This window comes from Enhydra lutris, unplaced genomic scaffold (genome assembly GCF_002288905.1).
Source record: "Enhydra lutris kenyoni isolate GAN:26980312 unplaced genomic scaffold, ASM228890v2 scaffoldscaffold5, whole genome shotgun sequence".
NCBI lineage: Eukaryota > Metazoa > Chordata > Mammalia > Carnivora > Mustelidae > Enhydra > Enhydra lutris.
Window position 1 is genome coordinate 7,113,651 of NW_019154089.1, and position 13,029 is coordinate 7,126,679.

The window sequence follows — 13,029 nt, forward strand, 5'->3', positions numbered from 1 at the left end:
AATTTTAGCCATTCTGACTGGTGTGAGGTGGCATCTCACTGTGGTTTTGATTTGTATTTCCATGATGCTGAGTGATGTTGAGCACTTATTCATGTGTCTGTTGGCCATCTGGATGTCTCCTTTGCAGAAATGTCTGTTCATGTCCTCTGCCCATTTCTTGATTGGATTATTTGTTCTTTGGGTGTTGAATTCGATACATTCTTTATAGATTTTGGATACTAGCTGTTGATCTGTCGTTTGCAAATCTCTTCTCCCATTCTGTCAGTTGTCTTTTGGTTTTGTTGACTGTTTCCTTGGCTGTGCACAAGCTTTTGATCTTCATGAAGTCCCAATAGTTCACTTTTGCCCCTGCTTCCCTTGCTTTTGGTGATGTTTCTAGAAAGAAGTTGCTGTGGCTGAGGTCAAAGAGGTTGCTGCCTGTGTTCTCCTCTAGGACTTTGATGGATTCCTGTCTCGTATTGAGGTCTTTTCTCCATGCTGAGTCTATTTTTGTGTGTGGTATAAGGAAATGGTCCAGTTTCATTCTTCTTCATGTGGCTGTCCAATTTTCCCAACACCATTTGTTGAAGAGACTGTCTTTTTTCCTTTGGACATTCTTTCCCGCTTTGTCAAAGATTAGTTGAGCATAGAGTTGAGGGTCCATTTCTAGGCTCTCTGTTGTGTTCTGTTGATCGATGTGTCTGTTTTTGTGCCAGTACCATACTGTCTTGATGATGGCAGCTTTGTAACAGAGCTTGAAGTCTGGAATTGGAATGCCACCAGCTTTGGTTTTCTTTTTCAACATTCCTCTGGCTATTTGGGGTCTTTTTTGGTTCCATACAGATTTTAGGATTATTTGTTCCAGCTCTGTGAAAGAAGTTGATGGTATTTTGACAGGGATTCCCTTAAACGTGTAGATTGCTCTAGGTAGCATAGACATTTTCATAGCATTTGTTCTTCCAATCCATGAGCATGGAACATTTTTCCATTTCTTTGTGTCTTCCTCAATTTCTTTCATGAGTATTCTATAGTTTTCTGAGTACAGATTCTTTGCCTCTTTGGTTAGATTTATTCCTAGGTATCTTACATTTTTGGGTGCAGTTGTAAATGAGATTGACTCCTTAATTTCTCTTCCTTCTGTCTTGTTGTTGGTGTCTAGAAATGCAACTGCTTTCTGAGCATTGATTTTATATCCTGACACTTTACTGAATTCCTATATGAGTTATAGCAGTGTTGGGGTGGAGTCTTTTGGGTTTTCCACATAAAGTATCATATCATCTGCAAAGAGTGAGAGTTTGATTTCTTCCTTGCCGACTCAGATGCCTTTTATTTCTTTTTGTCTGATTGCTGAGGCTACAACTTCTAGCACTATGTTGAAGAGCAGAGCTGATAGTGGACATCCCTGCCATGTTCCTGACCTTAGGGGAAAAGCTCTCAGTTTTTCCCCCATTGAGAATGATATTCACTGTGGGTTTTTCATAGATGGCTTTTATGATACTGAGTGATATGTGTACCCTCTATGCCTACACTGTGAAGAGTTTTGATCAAGAAAGATGCTGTACTTTGTCAGATGCTTTTTCTGCATCTATTGAGAGGATCATGTGGTTCTTGTGCTTTCTTTTATTAATATATTGTATCACATTGACTTTGCAGATGTTGAACCAACATTACAGCCCACGAATAAATCCCACTTGGTCATGGTGAATGATCCTTTTAATGTACTGTTGGATCCTACTGGCTAGTATTTTGGGGAGAATTTTTGCACATATGTTCATCAAGGATATTGGTCTATAATTCTTTTTGATGGGGTCTTTGTCCACTTTTGGGATCAAGGTAATGCTGGCCTCCTAAAAATGAGTTTGGAAGTTTTCCTTTCATTTCTATTTTTTTGGAACAGTTTCTGGAAAATAGGTATTAATTCTTCTTTGAGTGTTTGGTACAATTCCCCGAGGAAGCCATCTGGCACTGGACTATTGTTTGTTGGAAGATCTTTGATGACTGCTTCAATTTCCTTACTAGCTATGGGTCTATTCAGGCTTTTTATTTCCTCCTGGTTCAGTTTTGGTAGTTTATACATCTCTAGGAATGCATCTGTTTCTTCCAGATTTTCTAATTTGCTACATATAGTTGCCATAATATGTTCTTATTAATGTTTGTATTTCTTTGGTATTGGTTGTGATCTCTCCTCTTTCATTCATGTTTTTATTTATTTGGGTCCTTTCTCTCTTCTTTTTGATAAGTCTGGCCAAGGGTTTATCAATCTTATTAATTCTGTCAAAGAACCAGCTCCTACTTTCATTGATCTGTTCTACTGTTCTTTTGGTTTCTATTTCATTGATTTCTGCTCTGATCTTTATTATTTCTCTTCTCCTGCTGGGTTTAGGGTTTCTTTGCTGTTCTTTCTGCAGCTGCTTTAGGTATAGGGTTGGGTTGTGTACTTGAGACCTTATTTCCTGAGAAAGGCCTGTATTGCTATATACTTTCTTCTTAGAACCACCTTTGCTGCATCCCGAAGGTTTTGAACAGTTGTTTTCATTTTCATTTGTTTCCATAATTTTTTTCATTCATCTTCAATTCCCTGGTTGACCCACTCATTCTTTAGTAGGATGCTCATTAGCCTCCATATATCTGGAGTGGAGTTGTAAACTTTCCTCTTGTGATTGAGTTCTAGTTTCAGAGCACTGTGGTCTGAAAATATGAAGGGAATGATCCCACTCTTTTGGTACGGGTTGAGACCTGATTTGTGAACCAGGATGTGATCTATTCTGGAGAATGTTCTATGTGCACTCGAGAAGAATGTGTATTCTGTTGTTTTGGGATGGAATGTTCTGAATCTGTGATGTCCATCTGGTCCAGTGTGTCATTTAAAGCCTTTATTGCCTTGTTGATCTTTTGCTTGGATGATCTGTCCATTTCAGTGAGGGGGTGTGTTAAAGTCCTGTACTATTATTGTGTTATTGTTGATGTGTTTCTTGGATTTTGTTATTAATTGGTTTATATAATTGGCTGCTCCCATGTTAGGGGCATAGATACTTAAAACTATTAGAACTTCTTGTTGGACAGACCCTTTTAAGTATGAAAGAGTGTCCTTCCTCACCCCTTATTATAGTCTTTGGTTGAAAATCTAATTTGCCTGATATAGGGGTTGCCACCCCCACTTTCTTTTGATGTCCATTAGCATGGTAAATCGTTTTCCACCCCCTCACTTTAAATCTGGAGGTGTCTTTGGGTCTAAAATGAATCTCTTGCAGACAGCATATTGCTAGGTCTTGTTTTTTTTTATCCATTCCAATACCCTAGGTCTTTTGATTGGGGCATTTAGCCCATTTACATTCAGGTAACTATTGCAAGATATGAATGTAGTGCCATTGTATCGCCTGTACGGTGACTGTTACAGTATATTGTCTCTGTTCCTTTCTGGTCTATGTTACTAGTACAGACAGATCAGATTTCTTTTAATTAGTGTTAGCTGTATTTTTCCATCCTGTCACTTTCAATCTTTCTATGTCCATATATTTAAGGTGGTCTTTTATGGCCTGGGCGCCTGGGTGGCTCAGCGATTAAGGTGGTCTTTTATAAAGCTACGTGTGTTTGGGTTTATCTAGTATTATAATCTTGATCTTTTACTTGGGCCATTTGATCCATCTATATTTAAGGCAGTTAATTTTATAGTTAAATCTACCATCTTACTGGTTTTTTACTTGATCTGTTTTTTCTCTTTTTCCTCCGTTTTACTTTCTTTTGGATTAGTTAAATATTATTCTGTTATTTTTAGGACTACCACAGAGATTATAATATGCATAGTTGTCTCAATACAGTCTCATAATTTATGATTTCACTTCTCTAACAATAGAACCATGTAACAGTAACTCCTTTAACTCCTCTCCTGCCTTTTCATATGATTGTGGGGATAGATTTTAACTCTATATATAATTGAACCCCACAAGACCTGGCTTAGCATTATTTTGTACACTTGGTAGTCATATATATTCACCCACATATTTACTTTTCTCACTGCTCCTTATTTCTTCCTGAAGTACACAGCTTTGTCTGGGATCATTTTCATTGTGAGGAATGACTTTAAGTAGCTCTTTTAGTGGAGACCTGATAGCAACACACTCTGTTTTTGTTTCTTTGAAAAGAACTGTATTTGCCCTTTAAAGACTATTTTCACTGGATATAGAATTCTACCTTAACAATTATACTCACTTGGCATTTTAAGATGTTTCTCCATTGTCTTCTGTTGTTTTGGTAATAGGTCAACTGCCAGTCTTTTTGTCACTCTTTGATCTTTAGCAATTTTACTTTGATGTGCCCAGGGATGATGCTCTTTGTATGTATTCCAATTTCGAAGTTTTAGTGGTTTTGAAGTTTTAGTGGTTCTTGAATGTGTAGATTGATAACTTTCATCAGACTGGGATTGTCTCTTACCTCTTCTTTGGAAACTTAAAAGTTAGACATTTCTACTGCATCCCACATGTTCTTATACTCTTCTTTTCCATCCTTTTTTTGTCTCTTCATGCTTCAATTTTCGTATGTTCTATCAACCTATCTTTCCCTAGCCCTGTTTTCTGCTATGCCTAATATGGATTTCACAGAACCTATTTAGTGAGTTCTTAATTTCAGGTATTGCATAAACAAATGCATAAACTACTTAATTTTACTTCTGTATATAAATTTGTAATTATCTTTTTATAAATCATTCATGGGTCTGTTTCTCTTGTATTTTTTAGTAGTCTCTAGCCATATACTCTGTATCTTGTAATGCCTAGTAATTTTTTAAAGGGAAGGGGAGGGGGAAAGGGAAGAGGGAAGGGAAGGGAGAAATGGGGAAGGGGAAAAGGGGGAAGGGAAGGGGAAGAGAAAGGGAAAGCTCTGCTGACCTAAGAGTCCAGGGATAAGGGCTAACCTCAAAGTCAGTCTCAGGTGGCTCAGGAGGAAGGGCCAATGCACCAGAATCTCAGCTCAGAACCACCTGGGGAAAGACACAGAGGGTTCTAGAGGCCTAAAAGCCTTCTAGGAGCAGGGACCAGAGTGCCCTGCAGCTGATTCTTGAGTGGAAAATGTAACCCTCTGGTTACGTTTAGGCTTTTGCTGAGATGGTCTGGGTCCCCTTTGAGTAAAACATGGAAGAAGTTTTCAAAAAGGTTTCAGTTACTGGCAAGAGTTTACTTCTGCCTCTAAAGAACACCCAGAAGGGCAGCTTAAGCCCTGAGCCTCCCAAGCCGGCTTTGTGCCAAGGCAGAGAGGTTGGCTTTCCACTCACCTAGGCATGACGGTCGTGTACACCAAGTCCAGAAGTGACCACCGTGTCAGCTTATAATAATGATGACCCACTTGTATGTATTTTTTTCTCAAGTCCATAGGTGTGGACCCTCTGCCAGCTAAGCTGACCTATGACAAGTCTCATGACCAAGTGTGGGTCCTGAGCTGGGGGGATGTGCACAAATCCCAACCGAGCCTCCAGGTATGTTGAACACATGGAGACCTACACTCACCCCACAGGAACAAAGGATGCTGACCTCCCATACACGTCTCTTGCTTCCCTAGGTAGCTAATCACATTTATCCAAAATCTATCCACCAAGGCTTGAGGAGAGCCAGAGCCCCTCAGAGACCATTACCAAGGTATCATCTGCCAGGCCTACCTTTAAGGACAAGAATCCTGATGATGGCTAAGATTGTGATGTCAGGACAAGTGGAATGTGGCTCCCGGACTCCCCCTCTCCTGAGCAAGGGTGTTCTGCTCCTTGGGCTGAACAGGCTCGAGAGCAGTGTGCAAGCAAGTACTTGATAAGGAAAGGAAAGTAAGAGTAGCAGTCGTGTCCACACTAGAAGCGCATCTATTGAGTGCTTATGGTGCTTTAGGGCACAGGAAAGTTCAGTAACGTACCCGTGGTCCAAGCCAGGCCCTGCGGCTCTGCAGCCCAGTGTCAGCCAGTGCACGGTACGGTCTGTTGGAAACAGTCTAGGCCTGAGAGTTCTGTGGGATTCCCCTGTCCACCAACAAGAGACAGTCAACACCACCCCCATGTTAAGAGTGCATGCCTCTGCCTTTCTCATCAGCAGGGATGCATTCAAGGATTAAGCCCTAAGAAAAGAGATCTGAATGCCTGATTTCTCCCAGAGATGTACACAGAGCCACTCTAGATAGAAGAGAAGTTAATTCATGCATTGGATGCCTCAGGACATTAGGGCTTTGTTCTCTCTCAGAAGACCAGCTGAGAAGAACTGCAGAGGGAGCCCAGTTCACCCTGTTCTCAAGACCGGGAAGAAGGAAGGGTCATCCTCCAGAAGACTGACCACCTGCCTGCCTGTCTCTGCCCTGCTGGGCCAGGGAGAAGTCTCTGCCACACCTTCTGTAAATGGAGACTACTGTCATTTGAGGGATGCCATGACCGTGGGCCCCAGTGAACTGACAGAAAATCCCCATTAGAGGGTTTAGGAGCCTGAATGAAGGTCATTCAGAGCAGAGTGTAAGCCCAGGGAAATCCTAACTTATTGGTCCCTCTGACAGCTCCCGGAAAGCCTCTAAAGTAATTCATGGGGAGGGTCCACCAAAACACTTTTTTTCTGAAACCAAAAATTATTATTTCCTAATTTAACAGCTACAAGCTGAAAAACAGAAAAAAAAAACATCAGCTTGCCCTGGATTTCCCACCTGCCATAGCAGCTGGCACATCATAGATGCTCTAGGACTGAAATCCAAGAGTCCTATTCCTGGCCCAGATAGCCTTCACTGGACAAAAGAGAGCGTAGGCATAAGAATTCAGAGACCGCATCACTCACCACCCCCTCTGAGGAACAGATCTGTGGAAAGATACCCAACAAACACCAGATGAACCAGATCAGAGTCCTCGAGATAAAGAAAGATAAAGAGGAGACAGTTCTGAACAATGAACCCAGAGAAGAAGAAGGATGAGGACAGCCTCCCTGGAAATGGTAATCAGTGCTAAATAAGGATGTCTGAATGAGGAGAGACACGCTGAATGAGAAACCCTGCTACCAGACGGTAACCGAAGATAAATTATTTCCATAAAAATAAGCATAGGGAGTGGAGGAAAGAAGAGGGGGTAAAAATACTTAGAAATACCTTACTGGAATAAGAGAAAGTTTGGAGAATGCTGGCGGAATGTAGCAGCTGGGAAGCAACGGTCTAATTATTCCACATCTGACAGACTGATTTCTCTTGAAAGCAGAGATGATCAAACTGGGTTAGGAAGGAAGGAAACTAGAACTTGTTGATGAGAAACACATGTTTCAAAGAGAAGAAAAGGCTGAATTTAAAAGGGCAGGCATAGTAAGGACAGGTGACAAGAATGTATCCAGACTGCCACTCACATCAGGCAAGGTGGGGTTTAAGGTCAAAAGCACTAAAAACAGCATACACAGAGAGACACCATGGGATGAACACCCAAGAGATATCAAGCTCTTAACAACTAAATGCCTCAAACAAGAGTGATTTAACATAAAGACGAATTCGATTAAAAATGCACTCACATTGTACAAAAAAGACCAAAGAAGAACAGGGGAAACCTGAATAATGACACAACTTGGTTTACTATAAACTTGGCATCTGCAAAACCATTTTTTCTCATGTCCACATCCACACAAGTATATCAGAAACCACAAAGGAACTAAATCCTATAAAAGTAGACACGAGAGGCAACAGTATCTGAAGCCCAACGAGACCTCCCTTCTCAGCTGGTTCTGTCTACCCACTGGGAGAGCTGCCCAGCCTTCAGGACCCCGCACTGATGACCAAGTGACATTTCATGGTATCTCGCCACTGATGTACAGCTCCTGAACCAAGCCCAGAGAACCAACAAAACTGAGGGGTTCAAATAACACTTATCTTTTGGGCATGAATGAGGACACGAATGTGCCCAGGCCCTCTGCAGGATGCAAGGCCAAGAAGGAACTCAAGACTCGTTGGAGAAATGAGGCAGGTAGCACCCATCGGCTCAATGGCCCGTGCTAGTGCGTTTTGATGAGGTAATCTCTCAGTACAGGGTGTCGGTGTGGTGAGGCGTGAATGACCCTGACCGCTGACAGCCTGTGATTTTCCATTTCTATTAGAAGTGAAAATGACAGGCCTGATATCAAGCAGTGATTGTATGTCTTCTTGGAATTCTCTGGCACTTTCCCTTAGACACTCCCAAGATCCAGTTTCCTCAGGCTGCTATTTTCTTAATGCCCAGTTCGGAGAGGTTTTTTTCTCCATGTGCTTGCCATGGAAGTGTCATTTGGCCATTTTAAAAAACCACTGCAAAATAACCTAATGCCATGTTACAACTTTGGAGCTGCCCCAAGGCTAATAATACAAATCACAGGCCTCATCATTCCAATCTGGCGTTCTGCCTGCGTGGGAACCACGATCCAGAAAAGTCTCAAACCTCAACCCTGCCTGAGGAGGCAGGCCAAGTGGTGTTCATTTTCCCATAAAAGAAAGAGCCAGAAGTCAGGCCTATTCTTCGAAGGTAAAAGCCTCCAGAACTCCAACCCTTGTGAGTCACAAAGCTCCAGGAGACACTGTCCTCAGCCTCAGGCTGCACAAGTCTAGACCCTTCTTTCTGTAGACATAGCCACAATATCTAGATCAGGAAAAGTGTCTAAGCTCTGTGTTCAGGCCTAAGCCCCCACTCTCCTGCTCAGAGGGTCTGGGCTTGACCTTGTGGCTTTTCCCCCAAAATGGCCCACCAGGTGGCCAAGCTCCTCCTCTGGCTGCAGGTCGGCCATCTTTCAGAGCACTGGCCTAGCCACTGAGGGCTGATGAGCATGTGCAAAGACAAGGGGGACCCAGGCTGGCTGGCACGATGTCTCTGGCCTAGTCGCACCCAAGAGTAGGGTAGCTGCGGGACAGATGTTCAGCCTGCCCACAGAGGGCTTCCTGGCAGGACCTTCAAACTACTCTGTCATCCCACCTAATCTCCGACAGCATGTGGCTCTCTTCCGCATCGGTGGCATGCTGTTCCCTGACACAGACCCACCAGAGATTTCTGCACCAGACAGTGGCTGCAGCAGCCTCCTGCTGACTCCACCGGGGATCAGGTGTTACCTCCAGGGAAACAGAGGTAGCTGTGCTCGGTCACTCCCATCGTGTACAAAATCCAGTGCTGGATTCTCCATTTCTCTCACAAGTCCTTTCCACTAGCAGGCCTGAGCCCCAGCATTCTAACTGCAAGCCATCTAAATGGCCAGAGCAGCATCTTTGAATGGCATTTCTGCACAATTCCTGCTTCCTCTGATAAAATTTGGAGTCACAATTCCCAGAGAACGCCTCTGTGAGCAGTATAGGACAGAAATTCCCAACAGACAGGCCCAGGCACCTGACATCAGAGGAAAACAGGGAACCAGTAAATCTTCCCACCATTTAACATTTTAGTGATTTAAAAGCTCTCTCCCTCTTTTCCCAGGGTGACCTTAGGCCTCCCTAAGCAGGAGGGCATGGTTCGGGCATTCCCAAACCATCGCTTCCTCTCCACAGGAGGATGGGTCCCTGCCTCTGACATTCCCAAGCAGCTCCCACTCTGCTCCTGGCCCCCTCTCTCTCTGAAGCAGCCTGTCCGCTGAGGGTCCCTGCCAGCACATGAACATGTTTCCAGGTTGCCCCCCCTCACTCATGTGGACCCTCACCAGGACTCCTGCTCTGTGTTGTAGGTGATCACAGAAGCCAGCACTGCCCAGGGCCAGCACCTTATCCACACACCGTTCTCAGGAGTGGACGATTTCTTCATTCCCCAGACAAACCTCATCATCAACCACGTCAGGTGAGATGGGGCCACGGGGCCCTCCAGTACCCCCTGTAACCCAGCTCAGCCCTGCCTGTGGCTGCATTTGCCCAGCGTGAGACCTGCTCCTTCTCTGTTTCTTTCCCACTCATGCTGAGCTGACCTTGGGCTCCTTCATGAGGGGACAGAGAAATAGACACATCCCGAGTCCTTAATGGTCATAGTTAAGGAAGGCAGCCAGCTCTCCCACCCTCCGAGGTCCACGGAGGACAAGAGAGGAAAATCAGCAGTGGTGACTGGAGTGCACTATACTTACCAGACACACAAAAAACTAGTCAAAGTGGTCTTAACCCCTTCTTACAGATGAGGAAACAGAGGCTCGAAGAAGCTAAGACCCTGGACGGCCAAGTTAACACAGCCAGGAGCCCCCTGAGCAGCCATGCAGAGGGCCAGCCAGGAAACACACCCTCCCAGTTGTCTGGTTTGTCACCATCCAGAAGAACAGTCTAATAAAGGCGTCCTCAGTCTCCACTGCAACCCTCATCCCAGCCGGCCCCTCCCCCTGCCTGTTCACGTCAGAGAACCCCCCAGACACCCCCCCACCCCGGAAAGTCAGCACTGCAGCAGACTAAGCCTCCCTCTCATCAAGGCACCGAGACCCAAAGGTCTTGGGGGCACTATTTATGCCTTTCTTTTGTCTGACATCAAACACCTTTCTCCAAGAAGAAATGCCTCATTTTTGTACACTGAAACTGGGCTTGTAAAACTAGGCCCACCCGTTTATCCAAGACCGGGAAGAAAACACCCCTTAACGAACCCCTCCCTGTAGACAGCACCTGGGAAGAGCTTCTAAGATGCCTCTGAAGGGGTAAAATCCCCCAAAGAAGCTGACTTCAGCCAGTCTAACTTACAGGATCTGCGTTGTCTGTGTGTGGCCTTTAGCATTCAAATTGCTTCTATGAGCAGGCTTCTCTTTCCTGCTTTCTCTGTGCCCTGGCTCTTTAGGAATGCTTTAAAGAAGCTTTAAACTGGCCACCTCCCCACTCTGATGCTCCATTCGTTACTCAGGAGATAAGTGCGGCGGAGACTTTTCTCTTACTCCTGTAGGTGTCCACAGGCACCAAAAGGCCTCCCCGAGCCAGGGATTTGGGCAGAGGCCCCCGAGTCACAGCCAAGTCCTGCCCGGGGTCAGGTCTCCTTGCAGCTTACAACCCGCCTCCAAAGCAGACTTGTGCCAAGACCAGATGTGAGCAGCGCCCACCTACTGAGCCCTTCCCCTGCAGCTTCCTCTTTGATCCAGTCCTCTGACAACCCTCTCAGAGGGAACTGCCCTCTTTAGAGTCAAAGAGCCTCCAAGAGGCGAGCCACGTGCCCAGCTCTGCTGGGAGAGAGGCAGTGCGCAACGCCTTGGCCGTCCGATTGCAAAGGTAAACGCTGTCCTCCACACCCCCTGCCCAGGATGGCTCCCAAAGGCCTCGTAAACAGGACCCAGGAGAGGCTGCCCCACCACGGTCCTTTCCAGGGGAAGGAGCACTGACAGCAGGTGTGTCCTGTCCTTCCCAGCTGGCGCAAAGCCTCAGGGGTGCTGATCTGAAGGCTTCCCCCAGGGAGGAGCGGCCACGGGCACTTTTATGCTCCTTCTATCCTGGGCGTGTCAGGGGAGCGTCCATCCAGGAGCATCTGGTCTGACATCATCGCTGAATCACGGAAGAAGCTGTGCCCTGTGGGACGGTACATCTCCTTAAGAAACTATCAGATCCCTGAAGGGAGACGACAGAGGGAAGAGAAAAGATGCAATCCCTTACACTTCTGACCTCAGTTCTTCCCTCTGCAGGTTCGGCTTCATCTTCAACAAGTCCGACGCCGCCATCCACAAAGTCGATCTGGAAACACTGGTGCTGCTCAAAACCGTCAGCCTGCGGCGGCACGGCTGCACACCCCAGGCCATGGCCCACACGCACCTGGGCGGCTACTTCTTCGTGCAGTGCCGACAGGACAGCCCCGCGCCCGCCGCCCCCCAGCTGCTGCTCGACAGCGTCACAGACTCGGTGGTCGGCCCCAATGGTGACGTGAGCGGCACGCCACACGTGTCCCCCGACGGGCGCTTCGTTGTCAGTGCTGCCCCCACCAGCTCCCAGCTGCACGTGCAGGAGATCACGCTGCAGGGCCGGATCCGGACCCTCTACAGCTTGAAAATCAGCCCTGGCGTCTCAGACGTGGCCTTCCAGCCCTCCTTCACCCAGGGCAACCAGTACTACGTGTATGCCGCAGCGGAGACGGAGCCGGCCCTGCTCTTCCTGGAGCTGTCCACAGGGAAGATGGGCATGCTGGAGAACCTAAAGGAGCCGCCTGCGGGGCCGGGCGGGCCGTGGGGAGGGCCCCGCAGGATCGTGAGGGACAGCGGGCTCTTCGGACAGTACCTGCTCACACCGGCCCAGGAGTCGCTGTTCCTCATCAATGGGAGACAAAACGCACTGCGTTGTGAGGTGGCGGGCATCAGGCGGGGGACCACAGCCGTGTGGGTGGGTGAGGTATGAAGGGGTCCTCCCCTAGCACCGAGCAGAGCCCCGGGCCACCGAGCTCCGCCTAGTCCTCACTCCGTAGCCCCAAGCAGGCGCCCTGTACATTTTTACAGACAAAAGCAAAACCTGTACTCGCTTTGTGGTTCAACACTGGTCTCCTTGCAAGTTTCCTAGTCTAAGGTATGCGCTGCTAACCAGATTGGGGTTTTTCGTTGGGAAGTATGAGTTATGCCTTGAGCTCTGGTGAGAACCCATGCTGCTGTGTCAAGGAATCATTTCTGCGCCCAGCTCCACACCATGTTACCTGGGGACACCATGGAACCAAGAGCTCCTGCTGTCCAGGCTTACCTTTCCGTCGGTTGCCTTCATGTGCTCATTGTCCCTCACCGCCGGGTCCCGCCAGGCTTCACCCCAACGGAGTGGCCGGAAGCCAGGCCTGCAGACAGGCTCGCCGGGAGCAGGGCTTGCACTCCAGGCCTGAGAGCCACGGCCGCCCACCTCCTGGACCTCCTTTTCTCCTGCGCAGCTGCTTCGTGCTTTTCTTTCCATGTGACTTGGTATAAGCCTGAGGGAGAGCCGACAAGACTTCTTGCATCTTGGGGATGGGGAAATCACTCAATTTATTTTGGAAATTTTGATTAAAAGATAATTTTTTATAACCTCAAATGCTCGTAAGCAGAAAGATGCTCTCCGACGTCAAGCTCTATTTCTCCCTGCCTTAGGCCAAGTCTCTGAGCACCCCCACCCCACGTCCCACAGCCAGAAGGAACAATGGTCATCCAAGAATAATGCCCTCCA

General features: G+C 46.8%; 1 protein-coding gene across 1 annotated transcript in view; it reads left to right on the top strand.

Annotated features, from left to right (window-relative positions):
• The window catches only part of LOC111141174 (follistatin like 4), a 401,642-nt gene extending 389,396 nt beyond the window's left edge, over nucleotides 1-12,246 (top strand). The window contains exons 13-15 of the mRNA XM_022493544.1: nucleotides 5,339-5,446; nucleotides 9,639-9,748; nucleotides 11,544-12,246. Of these exons, the coding sequence (XP_022349252.1) occupies nucleotides 5,339-5,446; nucleotides 9,639-9,748; nucleotides 11,544-12,246 (921 nt within the window). The remainder of the gene's footprint in view (nucleotides 1-5,338; nucleotides 5,447-9,638; nucleotides 9,749-11,543) is intronic.
• Nucleotides 12,247-13,029: the final 783 nt, after the last annotated feature.